The following is a 17,416-nucleotide window of genomic DNA, read 5'->3' as shown; positions in this document are numbered from 1 at the left end:
TACCTAGTATTTTCGTTCAATGGCCTCCTCAAGGGAACTAGGAAGTTTTCCGCCGCAACGTAGACACAAAAACTTGAAATATACAATAGCAACCATCATCGGACTGGTCGTTACTACATGAATAATTTTTGTTTATTTAAAAAATCATGATCGTCAGTTTATACATAAATAATGAGCGTGCGATTCTTATCCGAGTTGTAATAAGGCAAAAACTCGTCTGTGTCAGTATGCCTGTACCAAATTCAAGGTCCTGCAGCGTAGTGGGCGAAGTCGAGGCTGGCCGGAGTCCGACACCATCGCGAATTTATATTCACCATTAATGTCTTGCGAAACTTTAGACAGAGCCAAAATCGATCAAAATGTTTTAGGTTTCATTACATCCATGTGTCTACTCTAAAAGGCGTTTAACTAATAAAATTAGCATTCGTTATTTTGAAATTTCTCTTATTACTTAGCGCTGAAAATGTCTCGGTTGTGAGTCAGTGAAACAATAAGTTCATCGACATTCATTTTCATTACAAATAGCCCAATCTACAAATTTTTAACCTGTTTGCTTTCACGGTTCAACATCCCTGTAAGAACGTGAATATTTTTGGTGTAACGGGATCCTGGCGGCGGTCATGACATGTCTGTTAAAGATGGTAACGCGTGAAGGTAGGGAGTTCTCGTAGGCGTGTCGAAGCGGTTTGATGACGAAACGCCACCACACTTTGTGCAAGAGGCGTATTGTGAAAGAAGCATTGACGTGGCGGTAGGCGGCGCCATGGAGGTCGACACGCTTTGGAGTTTGTACCTGCTTTATTTGTATACCGTCGTACGACTCCACTCCGTACATATGAATGACTTGCCACTCTAAAATTTTAAAGATGACAACACAACCTTATTAGTTAACTGTGTTGTCATTCAGTTTGTCTTCTCTACGAAGATAAAGAAGAGATAAAGAAGTTATGGTAGTAGAATACAATGGGACGAAAATGTAAGTCGCAGAGCAGCGAGATCATAGGTCAGAGCTTCATTATCAATACAAGGCGTCGACGTGTTGTAGATAAGATAGGCGAGATACTTACACTTGTGAACTATTTTCGTCTCTCATTGATTCGCGGAGCGGTGACGCGCGCCGCGACGCTTGACATCTCGCTTTCGTAGAAGTGTGGCTGCATGATAACTAGTTTGAGGAACTAATGTATACTGTATTTACCAATATTGATAAAGACAATGATTACTCCCGATGCCAACCAGATAACTTTGTTTATGTGTACTACAAACACGATAAATGTATTTACCTCAATACTGTAATTACAAATTTCAACGAAGCAACAGAGTTAATAGGCAATTTAAATGGCAACATTAGCAACGAAACAAAGATTAGATATTGTAACAAAATCTACCGTACCGCGAATGTAATGCTATCTCAGTATCAAATGAGGAAATCACCAAAGTGTGCATGTAGTTATAATTGTCCTCGATGAGTCAGATAACGTGTGCCTATTTGATTAGCTGGTTAGTATAGTTAATCCATCGTTATCAGTTACATATCTGGTTCGAGGTAGATAATGTGTGAATAGGAGCATTTTGGCCACACGACTCGTAAACACAGCGCGTCCAAGCGACCGGGCGTGGGGGCATTGCTCCTTTCTCGTGATAATATATGTATTACCTACCGTATCTAATGCATGATTGTGTGTCACAAGCCTCTGTTTTGTTTACACTCTAATTTGTGACAAAACCTACATATTGTTTATAGGCCATCAGCCTCAGAGATTGACTGCGGTCAGCGCAACGCCTTTCAGTGATTTCACACGGAGTCAGACCAAGGTGGAAGTCATTAAGTTTGTTCATCCACAGTTTCGTCATAGGTTTATGTAAGCCGATTATGTAAACGATGTGCACGGTCGCCTCTGACTTTGTATCTGCTATATAGACTTACATACATCTTTATCATGTTAACTTTAGTTGCACTCAGCTTTATAGCTACTGATCGTGTCAACATGTGTATTATGTACAATATTACATAGTAAGAGAGTCATCGCATCATCGACCAATACCGGGAAGTTTAAAGTATCAGGCTGACTCAGTGCTCGAGAAGAAATAAAGTTGTATGCATACACGCTTAGTCATTTGGCAAGGTGAGCGATCAAAATATACTTTGTATTATATATTAATTATTGATAAGAATAGCAAGTCCAGTAGATGATGGTTTGTTATTCAAAAGAAATATAAAGTTTCCTGATTGTAAAAAAACGATTGCCCCAGACATTGATGAATCATGGGCTATACCTTGAACTGATACTGATATTTATTTCGTAAGCCGGGAATTCCTTACGTCACCCAGCAAAATACCAAAACGTATTAGCATTTATAAGTTAATAGAAATCCTGAAGGGCAGAAAAATGTATTCAAAGGTATATAATGTGTATTATGCGTATAGAGAGTGATCAATATTTTAGTAATGTAGCACACAACACACCTCCCACCTAGCTACGTGCTACTAACAGCTGCTTGCTGTAGAGAAACCTGCCTCAGTGAAAGTGTTTATCACGATTCTATAAGACAGAAAAATAAGCACACGATTTGAATAGAAAAACAACTGTGTGTAAAGCCAATATTGCAAATTTTGCTACTTTATTAGTCAATGAAAACTTTACATAAAGTTGAAATTACAGCTTTGTTTTGCCTTTCTACTTGCTTACTAGTTGTTGCATATGAAATGGTAAGTAAAACAACAGAGTATTAGAAAATATCACGTTTATTGCATTTGCAATTCGAAGGCACATACTTAGCAGGTACGCGCTCATCGTCAACGTAACAAAAATATCACTTCGGATAAAGTCTACACAATCACTTTCATTGTAAACAATTTCATGTAATTAAAACAGTCGTCTTAAAATTAGCATTCGAAAATTAGGCGGCACTGACCAACGGATCGTACGGTTGCAGGTGTAACACATGATGATGATGGTGGTGCGTCAGTCGCATGCGCTGGGCGCGCTCCTGGTGTACCTTGACGAGGGCGAGGTCCAGGGCGGCGCGCGCGTCCTCCACGGGCGAGTGCCCGCCGCCGCCGCACTGCACGCTGCGGCCCAGCACGTCCTCGCACAGCGTGCGCAGGGCGCGACGCATCGGGAGCCCGCGCGGGTGCGGGTACATCGCACACGTGTCCACCACCGCGAAGTGTATCAGCTTCAATACTCGAAGGTCGTTCTCCAATGCGTGACCAATCAAAATCGTATCAGTACCCACAAATCCAAGTATGTCATTTTGTACATCTCGTAGCGTCTTAGTCGCGCGCGCCAGGTCGCGCGGCCTGATGCCCGAGAAACGTGTGTTGTGGTCCACGACAGGTGAGTTTGGTTTGACTAGCGTTTTGTATACTGTTCTTCCATCTGCCGCAACGACGGCGATACTCGCTAGTTCCATTCCTGCCGTTGTGTAACACATCTCTGCGTCGATGGCGTAAACACCGCCACGAGGCGAGCGTGCACGAACATATCCATCAAGTGGTCCATGCATGCCGGCTTTAGTACCGCTCCATACATGATTACGCGCCACAGTGCAACCCCTCGAGCCCACCACGGTGGGGCAGCAAGTGTAGCGTCCATCAGTGAACCGTCCCCAGTGGTATGTACAGGACTCCTCCACGAGATATTCACCATCACGAGTCATCCGAAACGGTTTCTCACAACGCACACACTCATGTTTCACTGTATCCGCTTCTTCATCACTGTCCGATCGTGGAGTAGAGCCCCACGATCCTCGTCCACTGTCACTTTGAGATCCACCAGGCACGAACTCTGGTGCATTCACGTCCCACGTATATAACGGCTGAGGTCGCCGCGGCCGCTTACTGACGTACATGACGGCCTTATTCGAGTGAGGGTCTGCATCTAATGGGTACCCCATCTGAAACATCTGTTCTCGGTCTAGGATGTGGTGTCGGAGGGCTTCCTCTAGTTCCTCGCTGGAGATCCTCTGCGGCGTCGGCGGCGGCGGCGGCGACGGGGCCGGGGGTCGGCGTCGATCACGCGGTCTGCGCCGGCGTGCTGCAGCGCCAGCCGGGTCCACCGCCGCGATGGACTCTTGATAAAACCAATCGTTCCATTGAGTACACAAATGCATTTTTCTTGGCAGGCTTGTATACACATAGAGTCGAGAGAGCGAGCGCGGAACTAACGAGCGATACGTGCAGTCGCGCGCGCGGCCGCAGTACTAATGGCGCGATGGTGGGGCAGTCGACGCTTTATACGTCATGACTAGGTAGCGCGGGTTCGTTAACGGGACATGCCAATCGACCGGCCTATTCTCATTTTTCTAAACAATAATACAAATTCTTTGTGTAAAAACATAAAGCACCTCACCCTGTTGTACTTTTTAAAAGAATAATAAAGATGTTGCGGAGTAGTATACAGAGATTACGGAGCTACAATACGCTACCGAGTAAAATAACACACATGTTGTTTACTCTGATCAGCTGATGTGCGGCGTGCTGTTTACACGCGTTCAAAATAAATGCTGAGCGCACAGATGTCACGCATTTTGGAGTATGTATAAGACAAGTTTCATGCAAATTTAGTAGATATTAGATAAATTGATAATACATAAATATAATATTCCTTGTTTGTAATACTAATAATAATATTTTTTACTATAGACAATTACATTATTAGAAGTTATGTAAGTATGTTCATTAGCTAAATAGTCATTACTTTGTAGACCCAAAACATTAGCTAATTCATTAATTATCTATTTATCTATTAGTCAGCTCAAAGAACAGAGAAAGTTTCCGTAGTTCCTGTGACTTTGGCCGCGCGTGATATCATATTTGAGTGATGTTTATGTAGACATATTATTAGACGTGAATCGCGTAGGGCGGGCGGAAGGAAGGACGGTCAATGCCCTGAACACACCCAGTATCTACAAACAGTATTCTTGTGTATTTATAATCTATACGTGTACGAAATAATACCGTTTTTAAAACTTGCTTCGAAAGTAACCCCGGCGTAGCTTTTACTTGTATGATACTGACTCTACATATGGGTCAATCTTTCTCTACTATACGACTTCGAGTACTTAGTTACGTATGAACAAAGAATTTAAAGTGTTATCTAGCTAGTGTTTTTAGGAATTTTGCAAGAATAAGTAATGTTACCCAAAATCTATCTTATCTAAACCATTCCTTATCGTCATTCACTATCAGTGAGCTCATATCTATTGAAGCTGTAATGGTGATCTTTACTCCAAACACATGAAAAATAGATAAACTCACGCCCATAATCCCTAATGAGCCAGGCAGAGCAACAAGTAATCAGAAGACAACTTGCAGCCACTGATGATACGAAGGCCTAAGATGGATATGATGAATATGGTGACATGGGATCAGCCTATTGCCCGTAACAATTGTCCATCATGTGAGTAGAGACACAATCCCTCTGTCGGATTTTACGACATACCCGGGAAAACAAGCAGCTGAACGTGTTCTGTTTTTATTCGATACCAGAGCAGCATAGAGCAACACGGACCTCCACGGACCGGAGGCATAGAGCCGCTTCATAAAATATGTTAATAAAGTCGCAGTTATTTGCAAATTCTTCAGAGAAATGCAGAGATCACCTCTGTCACATTTGCCAAATACGTAGTTTCTTTTACGTCATATAACATAATATTTTTCTTTGTTTGTCTACTTCGTGAGCAATACGTCGTGATTTATGACTTAAATAATTGTAGTTATTGGTTTCGGTCATAGAAATTATCCCGCTTCTTAAAGGAATACTACAGATATGTAAATTGTTTATTAAATGTAGGTGCAGATTTATATTTAGAAAAGCTTCTTCGATATAAAAGATGACGTCCATAGCTCGAAATCAATGTACAGTTTGTTTAACTGAGAAGTTTTGCGTCGATAAATTACAATATTATACGGATCAACAGTCTGGCATGAACTTCACTATCTGACGCATGTGCGCGTGGAAGATACGGCGTACTTCGATGGGCATTATGTCTGTCAGCGAAGCAGACTAGCGAGTGTGCGCGCGGGCAGCGAGCGTGGCCGCGTGTGCGCGCTTGTTTGTATACAGAAGCGAGTGTGGGCGCGCGCGCCGGCTGGCGGTGGCTGGTCGCTGACACCGCCGATAACCTTCGAATCGATGTCAGAACGCGCATCGACTCTGCAAACGGTATCGCGCCTCTACATACGACCACTCCGAGCACTCCGCGACGCTCACCGTACATTCTTCGAACTAGTTTACCGGCTGAACAACTGACATATCCGATACTACACGAGCCGATAGCCAACATTATATCACAGAAACCGCTTACTTCCTAAATGATTCAAATTTGATTGCGGAGCTAATGTGCCAAAATGATTTATATAAAATATGTAACATTATTACACACACACTCACAGTTTTAAATTAACGACTATTCATTAAACACACGCTAACAAACAGACTCCAATTACGCGGAAAATTGGAATAATTAGGCTAAATTCATAGAAACTGTCGCATCATCTGGATGTACATGAATCAACAACTGTGACAACTATACAAATACTATTATTATGGCCTTCTTGTAATGAGGCTAAATTGCTCATATTGACTTTTTATGGAGCACATTTGAATGGTCTGATAGGTACTTATACGTGTGATTATTACTTAGCATTGTGGTTCTAGTACAGATAGTCTTAAGATCGATTACATGTAAGCTTGTTTTGTCTATAAAAGTAAACGCCTACTTATGCTGCTAACAATCTCGGTCACTGGGCCAGGGCGAAGAGTAACCGGAACTTAATTCATTTTCAGTAGTAAGATTTCGAGACCTTGACAGCTAAAAATGCATCTTCATTTTTATTTTGTCCCACGATATGTTGTAGCGTCGTATCTTTAATCAATTTAAAAAAACTATCTTGAAATAAACAAGCTATAATTTAATTTTAAATCAAGGCGAGAATAACTACGAATAAATCAAAATAATTAAAAGTTATGTTTGAATTGTTTGCATGCACGGTAGTATTGTAGAGGCAACTTTAATTTTGTCTGGATTGGAATCAAAAGGGAAACTGAGAGGTCCGCGTTGTCGTGTGACAGTGTGTTTCGGTGAAAGTTGTACATCATTGGCCTCCGCCGTGCACTGACCACCTCACGCAGCTCCAAGTGGGTCAAGGAGCTCGCGTTGCTACGGTGACTAAGCTTCAGCATGAATAAACGCAGATTTATGGGTAAATTTTATGAACTGCACAATTCCAATGGTGAGGTAATACCTTTCAAAATGAATCGTGTTATATTTCGCTTATTACTCCAAAGCCACCAATCATATTGATCGGAACCACAGACTAGCATTAGTTTGGATAAATAATGGAACAGGTTAATTAAAGTCTCGCCAGATAACTAAAACGTGACCTAGATGGTTAAAAATAGGTGTGAAAGGTTCAAAATGTATACAGTTGACAAAATCGCGTTAACGCCGGAGGTCTGTAGAGGTAACGGTCTTTGGGCGAAACAAAACGAGACCGTAATAAACCGGAAAAATAACGTTTTCGGGGCACGTCCACACGACATCGCGGACTACACGAACGCTACCTGATACGAGCCACGCATCACAAACTTGAAGCTTCTTTGTCAATCTACATAGGAAGACGTTTCACAGTTCGCGCGATCAAAATTGGGAATTGCAACGAAGAACAAAGAAAATCGACTTGGCAGGAAATCATCCAGACAATGTGGCAATAACGTGGCATGTGCCTACCGTCTATCCATACTTATCGTCCGAAGGTACTACTCGCAATTATCGTGCAATGATTTATATGAAGACCAATCAAAGCATTAATTGAATTATAGATAACTACTCTTTCCTTTTAAGTTTCCGTCTGACAGCTGAAACTGTAAATATTATCGTCTGAAGGTAATTTTAGTTTGAACTCCATTCAGCTCTGGTGCAATCGATTATGCCTAAATAAAATCTAGTGCAAACAATCCAGACAATCTTTTCCAAAATTTATTTTCGTTCTCTCAGTTTGCAGCGCCAGCGACATTCATATGCATTCGATATGAACCGAATTTCGTAATGGGGAAAAACATGTCATAAGGACACGTAATATTCGCTCCACTTACGTCAGAAACAACGTGGTTAGTAAGTAGGTAATATTCGTTTTCTTCATAAAAGATCCTTAACCAGATTAAATTGTAAAATTATCGCGACCGATTTACAAATGACTTTATTTTCGTTATTTACGTTTAATGCATGCTCAATAGGCATTTCGAGTTCAATTTCACCTGAATAATACGCGAGTGTAAGTTGTGAATCATTGACTCCTAGTTATTAATGCTAATGCCACTTTGAAATTCATTTACATACCTATTCTTTATGCGGTGGAATCTATTAATTACGTTAATGAGTGTACTTATCGTTAGCGTCCCATTTGCAATTGGCTGATTATTACGAAGCCTCGGTTCTTCCTACATTGACCGCTTATCTCCACATACTGCGCAGTAGAGCAGTAGAATGCTGGCGTTATTTATACCACTTGACTTCAAGGCAAACCTTTTCTCTGTATGAGATTTATTGGAATTACTAGAATACGTATTTATATAGGCGCACGCCGCCGGATGAAATTTCCAGTTCCCCGATGTCACTCTATGTTAAGTCGAACACAGAAAGTAATTTAATTTGAATGCACCGACACTGGAGACGCTGTTCTCTATAAATTTAGAACACAGTCTACTGATTCTATGACTGAATGTGGTTAGGTCCCTGCTTTGCTGGAAACCAAAACCGCGGCGTAATTCTGAGGTATAAATATTATTGTTTTCATAAGTTTACAAGCTTAACACAAAAGCTAAGTTTCCCCGTGTTAATTTTCCTTCCTCAATATATTTCCCAGATTGCACAAAGACATATTGCTAACGATAAATTAAATAATTCCCAGGCAGGTCAACGATGGTTCCTTCGACTGAATGCTGTGTAAGTATGTGGAATCCCCGGCCCACATCATGTCATGTTATACGAACTACGTCATGTCTATGTTTTGACAAAAATAAATTGTCTGATCGATTTTCCTCTGCTGAAAATGAACTGACCCGACTACTTGTATGCTATTTAAGTTATTTATAAAATCGAGTGAGGCTTAACTGCGACTCGATTGGAGGACGAAAGAGGTCAATGATTTTGAATTAGATGCGAGTGTGTTTCTGAAGCAACCTCTTATCGGCGGTCAATGACCCTAGGACAATGTTGCCGCTTCATGTAAATTGCGATGTGCTAATTCACGGAAGAGTGCAATGCCTCTAGCAGCAGCCTTCTTTGACAACCACTTATGTAAATCAACACAGTTTTTATTTTCTGTTTAGTACAAGTTCCGATGGTAAAAAAAATACTACGATTTAGGTAAGTATCTATGTTTACGAAAAGTGGGTACAATCTAGTCGACATTTTTGCGCGAGCAATATTAAGTAGTATAAGGAAAAGCGAGTGGAACTAACGGTGATACAACAGGTTTTATGTCGATCAACATTTACCTGTCATACGAGCATCAAATCGAGTCGTGATTTTTTTATTATCTACCTATAGCAGATGAACAACATTCCATTGTGAAAAGCTAACCAAACTGAGTCTCCAGGCATTCAAATTATTGTATCGATCGTCAATAACACTGAAATTAAATTCTACATAAAGTATACATTACCGGTACTGAACGGTTCAATACACAGTCAATGCTTTTCAACTGAAGGTTTTCATTACCTTCAGCCTTTTACATAAATGACCGATTGCTTAACAGTCTCACTCGTGCAAACATACTGTGGAGTGTTTCCGTTTAGAAACCAACGAGTTGCTCCATTAGGCAACGCCAGGCTCTGACGTCGTGTGGCGTAGTCACATCGCGGTATAAACGTGCGTTTAGGACTAATTGATGCGAGAGGTAGCGGCCGGTGAATCAGTGTCGGCGTGGAGGTAAATCCGACAATTTTCCTCAGTATAAAGCCGGCTCGAATATCCCCGGACGCGGACAAGATCACGCTGACGTCAGACGCTATCTCTACACAGCAGTTGCACATCCTTGTCTCGTAGCGACACTACGTGCGTAGCTCTATACTATACACTCGTAGGTATGTCAGTAATCAAACGACGCAATTACAACCCGAGGGCCGAGGTTCTGTGACGCGCTTCCTAGACATTCGTAGATATGTCACGTAAATATTATGTATTTTATGTTTTTGAACAACAAAAAACGTAATATATTCAAACAAAGGAAATATAAACCCTCATGTAAAACGTAAACGAGAACCTTCAGTTACGTTACCTAACGAAATATTGCGGTGAGTTTAAAATATACTTTTATTAAATTATTGTAGGTAACGTCAATGACGTTCGTAACGAAACTTTTCCGTGGCGAAAAGTCAGAATCACGTTGCAAGGAAACTTAGCAAAAGCTTTACGAAAACCGAAAGGTTATTTAAAACTCTTACTACTTTCTTCAACTGTTGCCAATATCCAACGAAGAAATGTTTCTTGGAGTTGTATAAAAGACCAGAAGCCATTTGAGGGTTTCGAAACATTGTTATACAAATGAAATGCAGAACGCGTTGTAACCCCGAATTTCAATATGTGCAGAACATCTCTTGTTTGCAGGCGAGTTGGCAACGGTGACGTCAGCGGAAGTAACGGATCGGATCTTTTGTTTTAGCCGGTGAATTAGTTTAATGTGACGATGAGCGCGACCCATATACACTGACCACTTTTCACGCCGGTTGTTTCGACAAGCGCGGCACTAACTGTTCATATTTATATTTAAATGTAGGCTACCTTGTTCAACTGTACATAAATTGCAGTCTGTAAAACAATTTCCGTACATAACATAATCAGAGTAATTCGTATTTTTTCTCGATAATAGATAACCTCCTGTACCTTTACTTAATTCAAGGACCTATGTCGAAAATTTATTATTATATTTCAGAACTTTGCACATAATAGAGAGCATCGCAAATTCGCTACGAGTGTTATATTATGCGCATAATTATTAAGTATTATAGTTGACCTTATATAATTACAAATTGAAAAACTGATAGATACTATAGTCAAACCCGATACTTTTTTATTGAATCGTTAGTGTTTAAAACTAACAAGATAACAGTTTAATGAAATGACATAATGTCGACTAACAGATATAGACACGTGCGTAAGGCAAATATACATAGAATACGGCAGATAGGGTTTAGAGAAACCTAAGAAAAAAGTAAGTATTTAGCAGCAAAACGAAACGGAAGTAACGGTTGCTAAGCTACAAATGTAGTGAATCTACAAAACAGAGAATGTGCGAAGGTCAAACGAATTGTTGCAAAAACCCTATTTTTTCACTACGTTTCAATGACATTGAAAAGTAGACATTTTAGGCGACCGGGAAGGTTTTATCTAAACGTTTAGCAGTCAAACTTACGACGTACAGCGGGCACACAGTCCAACATTGAAACCAAATTGGAATTTGTAACACAAAGGAAATCAAATCTACTATAGATACGTCACATTACTCGGCTCTATGATATACAAGCTCTGTTTTGGACACTTATAGAAATAAAACTTAAAGAACTTTTAAAACTATTATTATGATAACCATCACCATGTTAATGAAGCGTGAGACAAACGCATAAATTACGAAGACAAACTGTCATGTGCATTTTCGATGGTCCATGCGGCCTTACAACGCGAACATATATACATATATACTTACATAATATATAGCTATCGATTATATAACCTGCAGAAATTAAAATAATAAAATACTTATTTATGATTTATGATGCATAGATGAGATAAATGAGTCGGTAGTAATGAGAATATATAGGTACGGTCTATATTTACTTTAAAAATATCAGCTGGTCTGCATGTGATAAATATGTATAAGTATATAAAAAATGTTCCTTTCCAGCATAATTGTAACAATAATGTTTGCCATTATATGTATTTGAAGTTGGAAGGAAGTATATTGTCATGCTATCAGGCCCGCAAGGTTATGCGTGATGAACAATAAAAATACAAAACGCATTATTCCAACATTAATATTTAACAGCCTGTAACGATACAATTTTATTTGCATATTAATTATGAAGGGCAACACAGATTAGGTAAAAATAACAAATCAATATTATAAAGAATAAGAATAAAATAAAGACACCCACGTAATACACAACATTACTAGAGTGACTATTTCATTAAGTAAGTAACTAATTTATATGTTGGTAATCATAATAATTAGAGACAGCGACTGGTCATAGTCGGCGTTAGCTTCAAAATGTAGAAAATACTTGATATAAAAACTCGGTGAATATTGACTAAACAATATTTACACGAAATAATAAGAAATATAATATTTTCCATATGCAATATTTATTGCCACGAGTGACAAACACCAGTAAAATAAATTTTGATTTGTTATTGAACTATTTTGTCGATGACAATAATAATTGGCTGATGTTATGTTCTTCATAGTTTCGTGTATATTTTCAAACAATATCATGTTTTTCCTAAACATAGCTTGGATGGGCTTTCTGGGACTGACTTAATAAGAAAGAAGATTTCTAACCCAATAGAAGAAGAGTAGGTATTACGAGTACCTACACAAAAGTCAAGATTTATTTACTGATTTGATTTTTAAAGCATTTTAGATACGTTTAAGAAAACACTGTAACAACAATTAGTCTAACTTTAATGTTATTATTTACGCGGTCAAATCCACGTGAGCGTGACTTATTTGAAAAGTTAAGGATATTTGAAGGCGCATTGTTTCAGATTTAAATGAAAAATTAGCAAACATAATAGAATAAGACCGCACTTCCGTATTTGGGGTAACGTTTGGTGACAAAAGACCTCGATTACTCTTTTCCTGGTTCTTGTGAATTCTATCGCCCTTGACTCAGACAATTAACAAAACACTTGCATTTGGACGAAAAAACTACAGGTACAGCAGGTTAGGTATTACATAAATCAGATACCTACGTAGATATACATGTTTGTTTATATATAATCGACAATGTTCTAGTTTATGAGAACAGTTTATCTTCTGTACGTAATAAAGTTAATTGATATACCTATACCTAATACCTAGTGACACATTTTGATAACGACAAACAAGATCCAAAAATGGAACGAAGAGGTCAAATAGACAACGGAGCATTAAAGATGATGTGAAAGGTTTGTAAGCATCAGCTGTTGCTCTTTTTTTATAATTGTTTTGAAAAATAACTTGGTAGTGCCATCTCGCCGCTGTGGCTGGAAACTCGTAAAATATACGTCACCCGCTACGCTGCTACATCGTAGTATTATTGCCTCTAACTAGATGGCGCCACAGTATCGTAATCGTAATTAATAACAATCTTCAGCTGCCAATGTAAATGCGTAGCACTACGTTTTATCTATCCCTTTATGTTTTTGTACTATAAATAGATAAAACAAATACCTAACTACAATTTCGATATTTTTTTAATAGGTTATGTTGGTATACTATAAAAACAACAAAAGTATAGGCACCTAAACATTTTTCATTGAGTACAGATTGTGGAAACGACGATTTCGACAATACCTAAGTATGTATACATACGATTGGCGTAGTAAAAATATATTTACTACACACCACGTGGCCGGCCGGCGCATGCGCAACATTGGCACCACGTGGTTAAATATGACTAACGTGTCTGCCTCCGACATTAGTCAAGCCGAACGACCGCCGATATAATTATTGCATTGAATTAACTACTCCTTTCACAGATAAATTTGGGATTATCTGCGACGTACATGCACAAGTACCGTACGCAAAAATCGTAGATTATGTTTGCTAACGGTAAACACATTATACCGGTGGCGGTGGAATGAGCTATCAAAGATGCTAAAGCAATAAAAATTGGTATGGAATCCGTAAGCCGGTTTTTGCGATCGAATATTTTACCCATATTTTATGCCTGAGAATCCACACATTTATGAAACCAAAGTAACTGTAATAAGAGCACAAATAAAAAAGGAACGTACCCTTTGAAAGTAAATCAGTTCAAGCTATAATAGCAACTTGGTGACAAATCCCAATGCCTTATCGGGTCCACTAGACGTCCGTTAGATTAAATCGTATCCTTCATCCTTCCTTAAGGTGATGTCATTATTAGATATCACAACAAAATCAGTATCAATAACAAGTAATCGTGCGATACATTTGATTATCAGCTTAAGATTCAAATTCTAATAAACTGGGAAGATTTCAGAGAATAATGGTTAAAAGTAGATCTATGAACATACATCTAGGTACAGGTTCATTGATTAAGACAAAATGAGCTTTCTAATCTAAAGACTACACAGTCTACTTACTCCAAGACTCTCCACAAATTGAATAAACGCAATAGGGATTACAACTTACAACTATGTTATAGATTTACTTACATTACTTGGATTTTGGTTGGTTTAGTTCAACAAAAAAACACGACTAATGGAACTTTTACGACATTGTATGGAGGCTCTATAGCGCGTGGAGTAAAGCTTTTAGTCATCCTTTAGACCTAAAACAAGCTTAGGAGCGGCTGAAGGGAGAAAGTGGATCGACCCGTTTAGACTGCAGTACGCACCCATTTCTCTCAGCTTTCAACTGTCCATATTCGCACACAATTTGCTAAACACATACACAAATAGCAAATACTTTCTATTATTCAAAGCGATATGTTTCTTTCACGACAAACTTACAAACGCCGAGACGTTTATTAAGTATAGAGATGGCTGCGGATGCCTCGTGATCCCCGTGTGAACATTAAACCGTGCTTCGTTGATAAAATCATGATTAGTCATTAATTCAGTCAGTGCCTATTTTTACATTAAATGGTGAGAAATTATATCATCACAAATTATATCATAGATACAATTATTATTACTCCGTAGTAAAAGATAACAGTCGTTTATCGTGCCGTTTCGTCACGGCGCACGATTTACGATGATTACAGAAACGTTGGAAGGAAAACCTTAACGATTAGGTATCATATAAATAAAATCTAGCAGCAATAGTAGGTAATAACAAGAGGGCACCGTCAATGCACTGAACTATAGAAAGTGTGCAGCGAGACAACTTTCGCGACCGAATTCGAGAGAAAGTAGTCCGGGCCGCCGCCGCGCGCATACATTATATCACTTTATCCGACGCCTCTTGGATTATATCACAAGCTGTTTCTTGTTGACAAATAAAACCAAAACAGGTATTAAGGTACGTTTCAAAAGTAACCAATCAAGCACAGTAGTTGTATGGCGCCAAACAGGTAGGTACAATTAATAGAATAAACAAAATTAATAATTTGTTATTCATGACATGACTCTATGCAAGCTATATACGGGTTTAGTATTGTTCAGTGTGACAAAATAAGCTCTGGATGAGCCCGATAACGTGATTTTCAAAAGTGTATTCATAAATTTGATTTAAACAGCCATTTAAAATCATTGTCTGTGTGTAAAAGAAAAAGAAAACCGAACACAAAGGCACGCTTTCAACAGTTTGTTGGCAAGCGGAATCGCTCTTGCAGTCCTGAGTTTGTTTAAAATACCCCTTTCGCTTTCAGTTAGCGATGACACCGCGGAAACAGTGTTCGTGCGAACCAAATTAGCGTGTCCGTGTGCTAAACACCACCTATTTACGGAGGGAAACAATGGAAGGTCACAATCAGTAATGCATACAAATGAAGATGCTGCGCTACCGGAGATTTTCATAATTTGCTCTTGAGTTTTCTTCGTAAAACTACTCAAGAATTGTATTACGAAATAGCTTAAGATAAAAACTGCAGCATGTAAAATATACACTTGTGGTGGCGTTCACACTTGACGACATTCTAGGTGTTGTTTGTACTAAACGCGATGTCGCAAGCTCAAACACTGGCGCTTACACAGATAGACTCTCAACACAGTTGGTGTAAGCACACATTTACACAATAACAATCATAATAATATTGTATTTTTAAGGAACAAATCATAATGTAAGTATAATCACTTTTGTGTCTCACTATAAGCATTATAGTCCAAAAATAACGAAATAAGTGGGTGGTCTTGAAGCAGATATGGTATGAAAAAACAATGTGTTCTTTCAATTCGCATACTTCACATAGACTGAAGGCTCGTGAGTATTACAATGGGGTCTGTGGAGTGACCTTAGCGTCTTCGTCACCGCTGATCTCATAATGACGAATGACGATAGGCGTCAGCACACGCCTACAAAATGACGGCGAAGCGACTTATCTATTTAACATAATACATTATTTTTTAATTTTCATTTACGTACATATTAAACTTAGGCTTGTGTTGCCAGCAGTTTTAAATCTCGTAAGAAAGTGACTTGTAATAACTTTATGCTTTTGCGTTTTGACAATGCAAGGTGACATGCGAATAATGGTATGATAACTGTGATAAGTTTAGTAACGTAAATTAGAATTTATTTGTTAAATACACTTAAAAACCACAGGACTTCTAAGTATCTATCTTATATAACTTGTATTTATCTAAATATTTTTTAAATACTTAAAAGAAAAAAAAATATCTCATTAAATCCACCACAGGCTTCGTCAAAAAGGAACTAAAAACAAGAATAAACCACAAATCCACAAATGTTTCGTCAAAAACTTGTATTTATCTAACTTATAAAATTGTCAAAACAAAAGTTGCAATATCAAGTAACACAGATACCTAAATATTTCTATTGTAATCAAAACAATCGCTTTGTCCTTACTCTTTTGGTGTGCGCTAACCCTTAGAATGCATTACGTAGTCACGCATATAGAAACCACGCACATTATCTTAGTAATAACGAAACCTTTATTCCGGATACCTACAATGAAACTCAACCAAAAAGATAATAACAATTTACTTTCCATTTTATCATTGCCTCATAATATCAGTTGCGGAATAAAAATGCGTGGGGTGTACATACCTACTTACGTGACTCATTTAAAGTTTTAAATTGCTTTAAGTAAATACATTAATGACAAGTATATAATGAAGTATCTCAAAAGCTAGTAAACATGAATGTGAAAATCATGAACGGTTTATACATTCATTCAAAGAGAAGATCAAACAGCATAAAATAACAGAAAATCACGAGAAATGAACAAAAAAATAATAGCGAGTAATTGCCGAACCGAGCGTAAAATAGAATTCTAATCCTTTAAGTACGAGAACCTATTTTTGAAATCCTACCACAAAATCAATTTGTTATGGACTTAAACGAGTAGTTAAATATATTCATGTAAATGATTTGGGACACACATTTAATTTATAAGTCACTAATTGTATTCAATTTATCAATAAATACAATTGAATATATTAAGCTTGTTGCTCATCATCTCTTGTAGCATGTCGTGGTAATTAAAAGTTTAGTTAGGTCACAAAAATGTGAATAAGTGTATTTATATAATACTTGGTATAA

General features: G+C 38.4%; 1 protein-coding gene across 3 annotated transcripts in view; it reads right to left on the bottom strand.

Annotated features, from left to right (window-relative positions):
* LOC126372233 (transducin beta-like protein 2) overlaps positions 1-17,416 on the bottom strand; it is a 61,159-nt gene that overhangs the window by 25,505 nt on the left and 18,238 nt on the right. For 2 of the 3 annotated variants that reach the window (XM_050017906.1, XM_050017908.1), the window contains exon 3: positions 2,729-4,076. The exons of the other annotated variant lie outside the window; for it this stretch is intronic. In XM_050017906.1, the coding sequence (XP_049873863.1) occupies positions 2,902-4,076 (1,175 nt within the window). In that variant the 3' untranslated portion in view covers positions 2,729-2,901. Of the gene's footprint in view, positions 1-2,728; positions 4,077-17,416 lie in introns of those variants that run through there. 3 annotated transcript variants of the gene reach the window in all.

This window comes from Pectinophora gossypiella, chromosome 13 (genome assembly GCF_024362695.1).
Source record: "Pectinophora gossypiella chromosome 13, ilPecGoss1.1, whole genome shotgun sequence".
In the NCBI taxonomy this organism is placed as follows: Eukaryota; Metazoa; Arthropoda; class Insecta; order Lepidoptera; family Gelechiidae; genus Pectinophora; species Pectinophora gossypiella.
Note: the sequence above shows the minus strand (reverse complement) of the source record. Positions and strands in the feature narration are given on the sequence as shown.